Source organism: Lagenorhynchus albirostris, chromosome 5 (genome assembly GCF_949774975.1).
Source record: "Lagenorhynchus albirostris chromosome 5, mLagAlb1.1, whole genome shotgun sequence".
Classification (NCBI taxonomy): Eukaryota; Metazoa; Chordata; class Mammalia; order Artiodactyla; family Delphinidae; genus Lagenorhynchus; species Lagenorhynchus albirostris.
This window is the reverse complement of record NC_083099.1, coordinates 110870110-110886209: the sequence shown is the minus strand read 5'-3', so window position 1 is coordinate 110886209 and position 16100 is coordinate 110870110. Positions and strand designations below refer to the sequence as shown.

Below are 16100 nucleotides of genomic sequence, written 5' to 3'. Positions count from 1 at the left end.
CTCTCCATTCTGCCTTTTTCCTCCCAGGGAATTTCTTCATGGGACGTCTCTTTTCACTCTCTTCCTAATTGTTCTCTATGGCTGTTGCACAACCCGACTACTACTCTTCCACTTTACTCTCTCCTGAGCTCAAGTGATGGATTCCTGCATCCCAGGTCTTCCTCTTTCTTGGTTTATTCCTTCCTTTTGCTGGCATCCATACATAACCTCCTTAGGAAGAATTTTTTGAAGATAATGCTTCCTGAATTCCTAAATATCTGAAAATATCTGCCTAGACTCCTGAGTGATCCTCCACCCAAGAAATCTGAAGTAATTACTTCACTGTTCTCTACTTTCCCCTGTAAGTGATGAGCCTGTCTGATACTTTCCCAGAAGACATGTGTTTTTTTTCCTTCCAGAAGATTCTCTTAAAAAAAAAATGAGTTTCTGCTTTGCGTTGCACCCTGCCTACTATGTGCTAGGGTGCATAGGGTGCACATTAGTAGTGCTGTGACTTCCCCAACAAAGATAGAGGGGGGAAGATGAAAAGGAAGGATATATAAAACTACAGCGGCTGCTAGCTTATAAACAAAAAAAGAAAAAAAGAAGGCAATGCATCATCCACATTAAACTCTACCCCCAAGAAACTGTGATTCAGAAAGTGTGTTATTCACCCTGGAATCTTTACTTTACCAACACCCAAGCTACTCTGCTTCTAGAGTTACATGGACCACACAATGGGGGGCAGGGGAATCATGATGAAGAAGAAACTGTTCTTCAGCAGAGGGAACATCAAAAAGGCTGTTTAAAGTAAAGCATAACTAATTTGCTACCATGTAGGAAAAGAATATAACAATATCTCTCACTGCTGAGTTTTCCAGAATTCTGAATAACTTAAATTCTATAGTACATATTTCTTTACCATAAAAAGACTTAAAAATTCACAAAGTTGGTAAAGCTAACTCTAAAAAAAGTATTGAAAATACTTTAACAGATGCAGAGCCACTGAGCTAAACTATTACAAGGATGCTTTAGAATACCTAAACTACAACGTGAAGGGTGTCTTGTAGACTTGCATAACTCAGCAGGCCTAATGGAAGGGAAATACTATTCCAGTGATGAGAATCCAGAATGGAACCCACCCTACTTATTTCACAGAGGGACTTAATACAGGGAATTGGTTACACAGGTAACAGATGAAATGAGAATTCAAATATAGGACAATTAAGTAACCCAGGGATTAGCAATAATAGGAATCTGGTAATCCCCCTAAGGAAGAGGCAGAATTGACTGGAACCCAGAAGTCAGGACCATCTAGCAGAAGCTGGAAATAAGGCAAGCCTTCCCTGCAAGAACTGAGCTCACAGAAAGAAAAGCAAAAAGAACGACAACACACCTGCTGCAGGAGACAAGGCTAGCCTCACTTTAGACAGAGGGCGGGCAAGGGAGTAAGGGAGAATTCCCTGGCTTCTCCCTCCTCCCATCCTCAAGTTTCCCCCACTAGCGCCTCCAACTAAACCAACTCTACAGAACCAGAGTTCACAGGAGTGTGGGAAATGTGATGCAGAGCAGAGCAGAAAAGGGTATGTGAAAGGATATTAGGGCAAACAAACAAATGACCAGCACAGCCAAATAGCTGAATTTGGTAAGAGTATCAATAACCAAGGCAACCCAGACAATTAAAAGCACATGTTCACATAAAATCTGGTACACAAAATTTCATAAAAGCATTATTCACAATAATAGCTTTTATTCACAATAGCTAAAAAGCAGAAACAACCTAAATGTCCATCTGCTCAGGAATGGATAAACATAATGTGGTATATTTACACAATAGAATATTATCCAGCCATAAAAAGGAATGAAGGACTGACTGTTACACACTACAAAATGAATGACCCTTGCAAACAGTATAATAAGTGAAAGAAGCCATAAACAAAAGGCAACATCCTGTATGATTCCATTTATAATGAAATGCCCAGAATAGGCAAATCCACAGAGACAGAAAATAGATTAGTGGTTGCCAAAAAATAGAGGAAAGAGAAGAATTGGGACTAAATGATAATACATATGAGGTTTCTGTTTGGAGTGATGGAAATGTTCTGAAGTTAGCAACAATGGTTAAACACCATAGTGACTATACTAAACACCATTGAAGTATACAATTTGAAATGGTGAATGTTATGTTATGTGAATTACATCTCAACTTTTAAAATGTTAAAAAAGAAAGAAAGAAAACAAATAACTAAGAAGTGAGAGTATATCATAAGCCTTCAAGATTTAGGTCAAAAGTCATTAGTCCTCTTGGTTGTTGGGCAGTGACACTGCACCACGGTATCACTACTGAAGTTCACTGATACTTGCTGAGAAAATGCGGTATTATTTTCAGGTTCTTAATCTCTAAATAATACATCTGAGGTCCTTCTGCCACTGATTTACAAGCAAAACTAAGACAGCTAAGTCATTTTTTCAGGAACCCATCATAAGAGGTGGGTCTCTGACAGTCAAAATTAAAATGAATACTTTCACAGTTTCTCATGAGGAACTGCAAAGCTACAAAGAAGCAAAAATTTCCTTTTTTTTTCAATATCTATTCAAGCTTAAAAACACATCCAACTTTTTTTAATAACAAAATAGAGAGGGATTGAAAAAGTAAAGAATACAAGCTAGTAATAGTGAAAAGAGGGAAAGGATGTAAGGAGAGAGCTACAGATTCAAAGCCTGACAGTAAAACAGACAAAGCTTCAAGACTCATCAGTGAATTCCAGCTGACCTGCTTGGGACAACTGTCTGGATAAGTAAAACAAACAGTGCTATAAACCTTTTACAGATTTACTACATTTCTGTAAACCACCCCCCTACAGTGCAAAATGATATTCAGTTATGTTATCTGTGGCATAAGAAAGAAAATCACAACAAATTAAACTGGAGTTGCCTTAAATGCCTATCTCAAGTGACAGCTTCTTAGAGTAATACAATTTGAACTTAAACTAGTTTGGTTGTGATCAAGATACAAAGAATGTTGATATATGTTATAGTCAGTCACACTTAGGGCTAGATGTGACTCATAAAACAGAACAACACTTCTCTTATCACTAACTTGATAAGAGAATAATGTGAATAATGTTCCTTCTTTGTATAAGTAAATGCTGAGCTTAATAAAGTCACTTTAATGGATAAAATTATGAAAATGTCAAAAGACAAGTGCTGAAGAACAACCATAAATAAAATAATTTTATAGACACTAAGTACAAGTGAAATATCAAAACTGAAACCTAACAAAAAGTACTGTATTATCCAAACAGCATAAATTTTTAACAGGATACTTACAAAAAAAGCAACACGAGGCTAGAAAATTATTAGTTATGTCACACAGTTCAAAATCTACTTTCTAGCATTAAGGTTTCTAACAGCCTCCCTAAAGTCCCAGGAAGTAAAGATGCTTCCCTATAAAAATAATCCCATTAGGCATTATCGCAAAGCTCTCTGATCCAGCACAACTGGGGCCAGAAGTTGGTTCATATATTGAAAATATTGGTTAAAACAGAGAATGATTATATGTATAGTAAAAATTATATATATATTAAAAATGTTGCTTTAACTTAAAACACAAATATAAATATTCACTCACCTTCTGATGTAAGATTACAGCCATTTTTTAAGTTTAGGTCCTTTGATTAGGATTTTGTATCATCTTTCTTATACAAACCTATACCTACAATGCAATATTTATAATTTCCAATTTCCTTTGGATTAAAACAGATTGAAAGCTAAAAGGTGTATGCAAAATAATTGGCATCTGAAATCGTTAGTTTTATATCATTTTTTGCAGTTCACTTGTGCATGCTTAACTCATAATAACTTTCCAACTTATCCTTACTGAGATTTTTCTGAATACTTAATAATTTTCTTTGCTGTCACACTCACAGTTCATCACTTTACATAATACTATATTACAGAATTCTAATGAAAAGAATGGGCATTCATAGGATTGGAGGCAGATGGGAAACTGGCTCATTACAAGCACACAAAGCAATTGGCAGGAGCAGAATTGCATACATGAAGTAGACCACAGTTTACTCCCCATGGCTGTTCAGTATCCTGTGGGAAGCAGGCAGTATCATTTACAGTGAGCCTGTCAAGCAGAAATAAATTCAGTAAGTCTAATAAGTAGACAATGGTTAAGTAAACCTTCACTGTACATCTATTCCACTGAAAGTGAATAATCCGTCAGTGAACACAGATAAAAGGGGTCAGAGAATCAACATCAGATTGGAAAGCCAGAGAAAGTTCTAACAACTTTCTATAGAAATGCCTATTGGCTGATTAGTTATTTTAAGCTCACATCCATCAAAGAGACTATTTCTCAGCACTGGTGCTGGTTTGGTTAACAACCCTAAAGCCTTCTACCTCTACCTTGTAGTTTGCCACCCCATCACCAAAATAAACAGTATCAGGGGTCCCCAGACACCCTGGAAATTCACTTTCTAGAAACATCACCATCTCCAATAAGCCAAACTGAAGGAAGCCACATAACAAAAATGCATTCACAGAGGACCCATGGGGAGCCAAAAATGTTTATATTGCAAAAGATTCCTTGAAGTTCCATTTGAATCCAAAGGTCAATAGACATTCCAAAGAAAACTTCTCAACAATCTATTGGAAGCATTACCCTACCTGGCACCAACTCCCCTCTGCTCCCACAGAAAAGTTTATAAGATATCAAAAACTCTGGAAAGTTTACACTTTATATTATGAAGATGTGTTATTTGCCATGGGGATAATTTATATTATTATTCCCAATTTTTCATAAGCCTCCATGAAATCAAATTCTGCTTCCAGTATCACCAACATAAGGCTTGATCAAATTATTTGGTTAATGAAATGGAAGTACAAATCACATCTGCCAATTCTGAGCTGAATCTTTCAGAGCCACGACAGGTTCCCTCCACTGCTCTTTCTCTCTGTCACGAGATCGGCACATCTCACACAGGGGCTGCTCCATTACCCTGGATCCTGGAAAGAATTTGACACTTGGGACAGAGCCACAGCTGACAACCACAACCAACATGAGCAAGAAGTACCCTTTGTTATTGTAAGCCATTAAAATGTTGGAGTTTTTTGTAACAAGCCATACCGCAGTGAAAGCTAACACAACAACCATCGATTTTGTTGAAGGAAGAGAATACAAAGGAGGTTGACATCAGTGCTATACCTTCCAACCATAAATGACTTCTAAACCAATAAATAATGATCACTAATTTTCAGATCAGTGTTTCTCAAACTATCTATGATGATGGACCAGTTACCTTTCCTTTTTAAATTTTCCAATCTATTATAGACCAGTACTTACATAAAATATTAAAAAATAAATTATTAGAAAATCGAAAGAGAAGAAGACTTTCAAAATATAAGCCCCAATATTTATATTATCATTATTAGATTCAACAGAAATAAAACTACTCTTTCAAACTGGTATTAAAGTTTCTAAATACTTACTCCTGGCCTTCCCTGGTGGTGCAGTGGTTGAGAATCTGCCTGCCAATGCAGGAGACACGGGTTCGAGCCCTGGTCTGGGAAGATCCCACATGCCGCGGAGCAACTAGGCCCGTGAGCCACAACTACTGAGCCTGCGCGTCAGGAGCCTGTGCTCCGCAGCGGGAGGGGCCGCGATAGTGAGAGGCCCACGCACCGCGATGAAAAGTGGCCCCCGCCTGCCACAACTAGAGAAAGCCCTCGCACAGAAACAAAGACCCAACACAGCCAAAAATAAATAAATACTCACTCCCAATTTCTGACAATATATTATTATTGCAAACCAATTACAGTGCACAGAACCACACTGCTCCACAGAGCACACTTCGAGGAGCACTGTTTCAGAACATGTGAAATTAAGAAATATAAAGGCTTTTGTGATGATGTAAACTTCTTGGCAATTGTATAAATGGAAATTAAATTGTAGACAAATTTTGCCCAGAAAAGAGGTAAAAATTTTCCTTAGCATCTTTCCCACTCTGCAAAAATATCTATGGTTCCTTTTTTCTATAGGCATAAAAATCAGGGTTTTTTTTTCACCTTGTTTTTTCAGTCTATCAATGATAGACATTTAGATTATTTGAAAAGTGCCTAGCTCCCAGACTTAGTAATTTTAAATGAAATGTTTTCAGTTATAACGAATAGGAACCCAATTATTTTATATTGACATATGTAGTTTACTGCCTTTCTCTCTACTTATTATTATCTAGCTACTGAAAAGCAGCTAGTTTTCTCCAATTATTTAGCAACCTGCAATAAACATGATTTAGTTCTAAAACCCCAAGTATATTTTAAATCACATTTAATTTTCTAAAGAATGAATCTTTCCTTTATTAAAGATGATTCAAAGTTTCAGAAATTAATCTCAAGCCTTTAAAGTAGTTTCTGGCTGGCCCAGAAATACTTTTTGGGTGCTAAGATTCCAATCTTTTTTTTTTTTTTTTTTTATCTTTTTTTTTTTCTTTTTTTTTTTTTATTTATTTAAGATTCCAATCTTGATGAATGTCATTATATATCCACTGTCCTGGGTTGCTGCAGCAGCTGCTAGCTGCTTAAAGAGCGAGTTTTTTTAAAAACGACTGAAAGGAAAAGAAATGATTGTTTCATTTTCTCTCAAATGAAGAAAAATATGTGAAATATATTTAAAATGAAAGTGCTTTCTAAGTTTTAAAAATATGGATGGCAAAAGCCAGAGCCACCTCAGTTTGGGCAAAACAGAGACTACATCATTTGACTTTTGCAAGGCTCAACTGCCTTTTGAAATTAATAGTATTTTTTTTAATAAGAAAAAGAAAGACTTTTGCAAATTAGAGTACTTTTTCAATCTTGTCAATTAAGATTTCTATAGCATTGAGTAATATATAAAATTACAATTTGCAATCTAGTTAGTATCTAGAGCAACCCAGTTAGGCAGGTAAGAGGAATATCATCACTTTTAACCCCACTAAGCCAGATGAAGAACCATGTTTAGAGAGCTCCACTGTGGGTTCAAACTCTAAACCCCATTCTTTTTTTTTTTTTCTACACTCCGATACATGGTAATTTCCTTCTTAAAGATCATTTATATTTGACAACAATAAGCATTTGTACCTAAAATATTTTCAGGTCAGTTGGCAAAAAAATACGCTAGAACAGCATACATTTACCAGCAGTATTATATGTATAGGAAAGTATACTGCAATTTCTAAAATGATTAGAAGAGAAGAGAGATATCACAATATGCTAACATATTTTGATTACTGGTATAATTTTCTATAATACAGAATTAAAGTCTAGACAGTCTTTAATTTTCATTTCTTCTGAAAAATTATCAGAAATAGGTGGTTAATCATTTAGATAAAAATTGAATTAAGAACATTTCCTTTTACTGTTTTCCTATTACTGTAAATATAAGTAACAATTTATTCCTTAGCAGAAATAAGATTTTTGTTGTTGGTTTTTGAAGATGTGTTTTATATTATCTTTGGAGGTGTAGGGAAGAGGTAGATACAAAAGCAATGTTTTAAATTATATATGTATACACTTCCATGATAAAAATATAAGTAAAATGATGTTACTTTTTACAACTCTGCCTATAGGTAAAGAAGCAATAGGGCTTTTTAGGTGATATTTCAAGTACATATATAGAAGTTAAGCTTACTGTTACATTAAATGACAAAGTAAGGAATTCTTAAAAATAACCCATGTTACAGTTAGAGATTATTTCCATAGAATCTTTTAAGTTTACTGCTGTTTCAACTTAGCTGATAAATATGAAGTTATATGAATACAGTTAAATGGTTTTAAAAACGTTTTAATATCATTAGCAAAACCACCTAGAATACTTTTTATTAATCCTCGTTTGCACTTTCTAATTTTAAAAAATCAACTGTAATTTTTTAGCTAATTAACACAAACTGTATTTTCCCTTCAGTTTAGTACAAATTTATACATTGGAAGACTAACTATAAAATCTAACACATTTTTGATGCTGAGAAAAACCTCAACAAAGAAAAATAACTTTCTTCTTGCTCATCTCTTCATAGCCATAAGAAATAGATTTTTTTTTAAAATAAGGGAAAAAATATAGAATTCCTTAATTGTATTTTTAAAAAAAGACATGTTTAGTTCAGTAATTATGGGTATATTTTCAGCTATGCTGTCATCATCATCAAAATTCTATATTCTACAAAGTTACATTAAATTAACACTCAGGTATAACATTCTTTTCCAAAGAACTATTATTTTAAATGAATTTTTAACCCAGAATTTTGGCTCTACTCTCAATTCGAAAGTTGTTTTTCTTTCTTTATGTTTTTAAGCCAAAGCTGTTTAGTGAGAAAAGTTTGAGATCCCATATATAAGGAGATCCTGAGACCCTATAACAGGGGAAAAAAAAAAAAAAATCCCTTCATCTAGATAAGTAAATAAATTAAAATTTTCCCAACATACTGCCTGTTAATTATTTTAACAGTTAACTGTATTCTATCATACTTCCTATTTTCTATCACAATTTCATTTATCTTAGTCATTCCTATCTCTCCAGTAAAAATAAAGGCCCGTTGATTAAATCTGATATTCTTTGTGCCCTTAGACACTAAATAAATATTGCTTGATTGAAAATAATTGACTGAATGTTGTTTCAAGGATATGGAGAGATTTTAAATTATGTGATATACCTTCATAAAGAATAGGATTTTCAAAAATCAAATTAAATTGAAAAAAAAAAGTTAACAGAGGATATTTTTACATAAAATAGGGACTAGATAATTTTGAGTTTTCTCTTTACAAAAGAGTTTATAAATTGTTATACTTTTAATATTTAAACATTAAATCCTAAATCCTTAAAAATTTTAAATACAGTTTCCAAACACATATATGGTCCAACTGGATTTACAAGGAACAACTTTTAATAAATCAGCATTAGTCATTATGATAGCTACCAAATCTAGTTTCATACAGTCCCTTTCCCATATTTTTATATTTCTAAAGCCTATTTAGTAGGTTCAATCATAAATATGGAGGAGAGGTAATCAAATGCAAGTACTAAATTTTAACTGAGGTTCTTATAGCAGTTTTGGTATCTGTATGTAAAACTTTAACTTGAACACTCTCAAGCAATACCTCTCAATAAATGGCAATAAAAAGAACTAATAAAATAGAATGCCAAAAAGTGCCTTGATTATAGGTTGATATCAAAGTGGTCTATTAATACAAAACTAGTGGTCAAGGCAGTCACTTAGAGAAGATGGGGAAATAGTCATGTTTATGTATGAGAAAAAATTATAACAATTTTAACAACAATTTAAGTGAAAAGACTCCTAGCCTCAAAATATATTTCATAATAATCACCAGGCCAAGCTATCTGAATCAGCAGACACACGATCTTTTTCAAAACTTTCCCTAAAGTTTTCAGTAACTCTAGAAACAGGCAGCTGGCATCATCTAATTTGGGGGACTACACAAAGAATAATTTTAAGTCCTTAGACCTGCTTTTTCCAAAAAGGGAGCCACCAGACAAAGGTGGCTACTTGTGCTTAAGATTAGGTTAGTGCAACTGAGAAACTAAATTTAAAGTTTTATTTAATTTTAATTACTTTATTAAATGTAAATTTTAAAACTATTATTCATTTGAGTTGCTAGAACTTTTAACAATGGTTGGAAAAACTTGGGTATGTACTTTTAAACAGAAAATTTTATTAAATCTAAATATTGATCAAGTATTTCCAATGGAAAAATACCAGATTTAGAAAGTGCAGTACAAAAGAATGAAAATATCTCACTAACAAATTTTATATTGATTACATGTTAAAATATGTTTTGATATATTGGGTTAAATAAAAATCTGTCATTATTAAAATTCATTCAGCTGTTCTCCTTTATTTTTTTAATATAGCCACTAAATTTTTTGAATTATATAAATGGTGTCCATTATATTTCTATTGGACAGTGCTGCCTTAGACAATATAAATAAAATCAAAACTTTTTTTAAAGTCAGGTTCCTTAAGGTATAATTTACACGCAGTAAAATTCACTCTTTTACATGTATAGTTCTATAAATTCTGACAAATGTATACAGTCATGTAACCACCACAATCAAGACATAATACATTTTCATCACCCCAGAAAGTCCCCTTATGTTTCTCTGTAATCAGCTCAAGCCTCCTACCCCTAAACCGTGACAACTCAGTTTTCTGTCCCTACAGTTTTGCTCTTTGCAGAACAGTACAGCATGTAGACTTCTTGAGTCCAGGAAAATCAAACTTTAAAGACCATGCTACCCTATGGTACTAAAGGATTATTATTGATATTTCCTTTCCTTGTATTACGAACATTTCACCAAGGCCTATTTTGCCAGTTATTCCATTTTCAAAACTGAAAATGAAAGCTTTCTTCCTTGTCACTATTACAGTAATTTATTTATACTTATAGAATAAAACTGAGCACACTGTATTTTAGTTATTTACATACAGGTTTCCCTCCACTAGACTGTATGATGGAAGCCTGACTTCTAGAACCACTGTGCTTTCCATAGAGTTAACTGCCTAGTGAAATTAATGGTGCAGATGACAAGGCTGAGAAGGTATTCCCCATATTGTGTTATAAAAAAGGAAAAGGAAAAAACAAAGAACTGACTGATGAAGCAGTTTACCCTCTAGATTAACTGTCTACTTTTATTGTGGTCTCAAAAAAAGATATTAGAGGATCCAAGTACTACGATGCCAAATAACCAGGAGCAAGTGCTAGTGGAGATTGAACCTACACCAATATTTTTACCTAGATTGCTGTTAGTTTTGTCAGAGCTTTCTAACAAAGTTGAATAGATTTGGAGTACTCTGTCTAACACTATTTTTCTCATAAACTCTGTTATTTCTGGTACATGATTTTAAGAACATAAAGTTTTTAAGAAACGCATGTATCTTATTACAGCAGAAACACCTTTACCGCATGAAGGTAAAGACTGAAGAAATTCTATGGAAAAGTAGAATATTTGTAATCAATAATATTCATAAAAGTTAAATATATGAAATATAACATCTATGTTTTAAATAAATAAATAAAATATTACAACTGAGTTTAATCGTTCTAAAATACTTACTGAAGTCTCCAGTAAGAAAAACTCCCTCTGCTCCTGGGGCCCATTCTTTGCAGTATAAACCACCATCAGCACATCTGTGGACGCCAAATGATTCATAACCTCTGGAAAACTTATCAATACCACCTTCGTTCTCTCCAATGTTGTTCAAAGTCTTGCTAAACAGCTTATACCTTTGAAAAAGTGCAAAAGAAAGGAAATTGAAAAATTAAATCATCTTCCAGAAAAGCTACTGTAATTAAGAAGTTGCTTTACTCTCATTCAGAAAAAGAAAAAAGAAGACATCATTAAAGAGTAATGATGTGAATAATTTCATTTATTGGTAGAAGTTACCTGGTAGGATAAAATCATTTTTATCTCAAATAAACTGAACTAATCCAACTAACATTTTTTTTTGTAATTTCAAGCATTTTGGTATAAGAGAGAAAATATGATGGCTATGTTATTCCATGAATATTTTAATATCAGCACTATAGCAACTTCTATGTCAAGAGAGTATAATGAAGGAGCATTCCTACATCTCTCCTCAAACTCCTAAAAAAAAAAAAATGAAGGAAAAATAGCTAAAAACCAGTAAGAAAAATAAAATTACTCTATAGCAGGTGTGGCACACTTTTCCTGTTAAGGGGCAGATAGTAAATATTTTAGGCTTTGCCAGCCATATGGTCTCTATCACAACTACTCAACTATGTCTCTGAAGCATGAAATTGGCCACACACAATATGCAAATGGATGGGTGTAGCTGTGTTTCTTTTTTTTTTTTTACATCTTTATTGGAGTATAATTGCTTTACAATGGTGTGTTAGTTTCTGCTTTATAACAAAGTGAATCAGTTATACATATACATATGTTCCCATATCTCTTCCCTCTTGCGTCTCCCTCCCTCCCACCCTCCCAATCCCACCCCTCTAGGTGGTCCCAAAGCACCGAGCTGATCTCCCTGTGCTACGCGGCTGCTTCCCACTAGCTATCTATTTTACATTTGGTAGTGTATATATGTCCATGCCACTCTCTCGCTTTGTCACAGCTTACCCTTCCCCTCCCCATATCCTCAAGTCCGTTCTCTAGTAGGTCTGCGTCTTTATTCCCATCTTACCCCTAGGTTCTTCATGACATTTTTTTTTCTTAAATTCCATATATATGTGTTAGCATACGGTATTTGTCTTTCTCTTTCTGACTTACTTCACTCTGCATGACAGACTCTAGGTCCATCCACCTCATTACAAATAGCTCAATTTCATTTCTTTTTATGGCTGAGTAATATTCCATTGTATATATGTGCCACATCTTCTTTATCCATTCATCCGATGATGGACACTTAGGTTGTTTCCATCTCCTGGCTATTGTAAATAGAGCTGCAGTGAACATTTTGGTGCATGACTCTTTTTGAATTATGGTTTTCTCAGGGTATATGCCCAGTAGTGGGATTGCTGGGTCATATGGTAGTTTTATTTGTAGTTTCTTAAGGAACCTCCATACTGTTCTCCATAGTGGCTGTACCAATTCACATTCCCACCAGCAGTGCAAGAGGGTTCCCTTTTCTCCACACCCTCTCCAGCATTTATTGTTTCTAGATTTTTTGATGATGGCCATTCTGACTGGTGTGACATGATATCTCATTGTAGTTTTGATTTGCATTTCTCTAATGATTAATGATGTTGAGCATCCTTTCATGTGTTTCTTGGAAATCTGTATATCTTCTTTGGAGAAATGTCTATTCAGGTCTTCTGCCCATTTTTGGATTGGGTTGTTTGTTTTTTTTGTTATTGAGCTGCATGAGCTGCTTATAAATTTTGGAGATTAATCCTTTGTCAGTTGCTTCATTTGCAAATATTTTCTCCCATTCTGAGGGTTGTCTTTTTGTCTTGTTTATGGTTTCCTTTGCTGTGCAAAAGCTTTGAAGTTTCATTAGGTTCCATTTGTTTATTTTTGTTTTTATTTCCATTTCTCTAAGAGGTGGGTCAAAAAGGATCTTGCTGTGATTTATGTCATCGAGTGCTCTGCCTATGTTTTCCTCTAAGAGTTTGATAGTTTCTGGCCTTACATTTAGGTCTTTATTCCATTTTGAGCTTATTTTTGTGTATGGTGTTACGGAGACACTTTATTTACAAAAACAGATGGTGGGGCCAAATTTGGCCTCTGGGCTGTAGTTTGCCTAGCCATGCCCTATAAAGCATGGAAAGAACATACATCACATCAAACTACAGAAGCTAACAGCCACGAGAAGAAATCAAAGATTGCTTTCCAAGCAGGACCAAGAATAACACATGGCTGCTCCTGAACCTCTCCCAGATTCCCAGAGTCCATATTCAGGGCTGGTACACACAAACATACTACTACTTGCACTTATTAGCCCCAGGTCTGGAGAGAAGCAAAGTAGGACAAAACTGGTAAAACTAGAGAAATGAAGCCTGTGGCAGGTGCTCTATGTCAGAAGTGAAAGTTCCAAAACTATGCAATGAATTGAGCAATGTCCAAAACTTCCCTGCTACTCAATACCCTGAGGGGTAATCAATAGAAGTCCCAGAAAGATGGCATGAATCCAAGTAGGGAATATACAGGGAATATACAAAATGTAAGAAGCTAACTAATGAAGAACACCTCAACTGAGCTGAATGGAAAAAGACTCTTTCCACAAATGTTTCATGCTGTACTTCAACTTAAATAAAAATGAATTGAATTAAAATAAGATCTGAGAGATTATATGACAGAACAACAGAATGAGAAGTAAAATGAAACTGCAGACCCAAAGAAATAAACAGAGTATCAAAACGTAGCATTAGAAAATAATAATTAAATTAGAATTGGCAAGGAACAAAGTGCACATATAACCAAGGGCAGAAAAGGGGGCATGGGGGGTGGTGGTGGGATGAATTGGGAGATTGGGATTGACATATATACACTAATATGTATAAAATAGATAACTAATAAGAACCTGCTGTATAAATAAAATAATAAAATAAAATTCAAAAATTCAAAAAAATAATTTAAAAATCCCTATTTTTAAAGTTAAAAAAAAAAATACTATACAATGGACATCCCCAATAATTGAGTATGAGAGTTACTGTTTCTCTACACTCTTGGCAATGTTAGTCTTATTAATCCATCTGATATTTTTTAACTCTCTGGTTGGTAAAAATATTGTGTTTTAGTGCTTGCATTTTCCTAAATTGTTATTAAGGTTGAATGGCTTTTCTTAAATTTATTAGCTATTTGGGCTTCTTTTTCAGTGAGATGAGTGCAGGCTAGTATTTACTAATGGTATAACTCTGGACGAATTCCTAAATTTCTTTGTGCCTCATTTTCTTGCCTGCAAAATGGAGATGCTAAGTGTATTTGATCAAAAGTGTTATTACGCAAATTAGCTGAGTTTGTACATGTAAAGTCCTTAGGCTATTGCCTGGCAAATAATATTCTCTCAATCAATATTACCTATATCTTTGTCCTTTTTTTTTCCATTTTAGGTTGCTTTATTTTTTGATTTGCAAAAGCTCTTTATATATTATAGAAAGTCATCTGTTTTCTGAAACACACTTACTGCAAATATTTTCTTCCAGTTGGTTTCCTTCTAGCTTTACTTATGGTATATTTCATCTTAAAGAATTTAAAAATTCTTTCTAATCTATCCATTTTAAGGAGTTTTATATAGAATATATATAGCATTATATTTTGCTTAAAAGGTATTCCTAATCATAAGATTAAAATAATTCTCCCATATTTTCTTCCACTATACTTATATTTTTTGGTGTTTAGTGCTTAAATTGCCTTGGAATTTCTTTTTGTATGTGGAATGATGTAGGAATTTGAGTTTTCTTCCAAAGTGCGAGAATAATTTTCCCAGTGCTCTTTATTTCATATGTTCTGCCCTTTCTCCACTGATTAAGATGCCTGATTGACTTTATGTATTAAATTCACATATATAGAAGACTTTTTTTTTTTTTTTTTTTTTTTTTTGCGGTTCATGGGCCTCTCACTGTTGTGGCCTCTCCTGCTGCGGAGCACAGGCTCCGGACGCACAGGCCCAGCGGCCATGGCTCACAGGCCCAGCCGCTCCGCGGCACAAACCCGTGTCCCCTGCATCGGCAGGCGGACTCTCAACCACTGCGCCACCAGGGAAGCCCAGAAGGCATTTTTATTTATTCCTCTTTCTTTGTTCTTTTCTGTATCTGGAGGAAGAATACCACACAATTTTAATTAACATAACTACATATAATAGTATATTTAATATTTGGTCAATTTCACATTTTAATTTCTCTGTACATTTTCTTGGATATTTTAAAAACTTTTTTCCTTTATATGAACTTTACAATCAGTATGTCAAGTTTATTCAGATTATTTTACTATACAGATTAATTTGGAGAAAATTGCTACATATAAAATATTGAGTCCTTTAGCACATTTATTATTAGGTTAATCTTAGCATTTTGCTGTTATCATGATAAGATGCTCCTTGTCTACTACATTATCTAAGTGGCTACTGTTGACAAATAAAGATGCTAGTGGTTTATTATAAAAAAGAATTATTAGGTAAGTGGACTGAAAATTGATATAATTAGAGAAAAAAGACAAAGAAATTGAAAATATTAAAGAAAAGAGATATGCAAAACTAACAAAAATTATCAAAATAAGGATAGCTGGTGACTCTGAAGAACAAAACTAAATAAAATGAATATAAAAGACATAAAACTGGACAGTTTTTCTATAGAATTAAATCTGCATTTTAAAAAGAACACATTATGTTTTAAGAAAAAATTGGAAAACAAACGCACAAACATGCACGCACAGCATCTCCCAGTTTAAGCTACTGAAATTCAAAGGAGAAAGAAATAATTCTATGGACAACGGGTACAAAAAAATAAGGGGAGGCGGGCATTTTTTTTTGCAAAGGAGCATTACATTAAAGACCAAAACATAACAAATCCAAGCCCACACAATTCTGAGAGGGAAAAGTAGTAATCTAAGGATATTATATGAGGGCTTCCCTGGTGGCACAGTGGTTGAGAGTCCACCT

The 16100-nt window shown here is 34.0% G+C and overlaps 1 protein-coding gene across 1 annotated transcript in view; it reads right to left on the bottom strand.

Moving 5' to 3' along the window:
- GBE1 (1,4-alpha-glucan branching enzyme 1) overlaps positions 1 to 16100 on the bottom strand; it is a 290929-nt gene that overhangs the window by 213645 nt on the left and 61184 nt on the right. The window contains exon 2 of the mRNA XM_060150750.1: positions 11093 to 11262. Within this exon, the coding sequence (XP_060006733.1) occupies positions 11093 to 11262 (170 nt within the window). The remainder of the gene's footprint in view (positions 1 to 11092; positions 11263 to 16100) is intronic.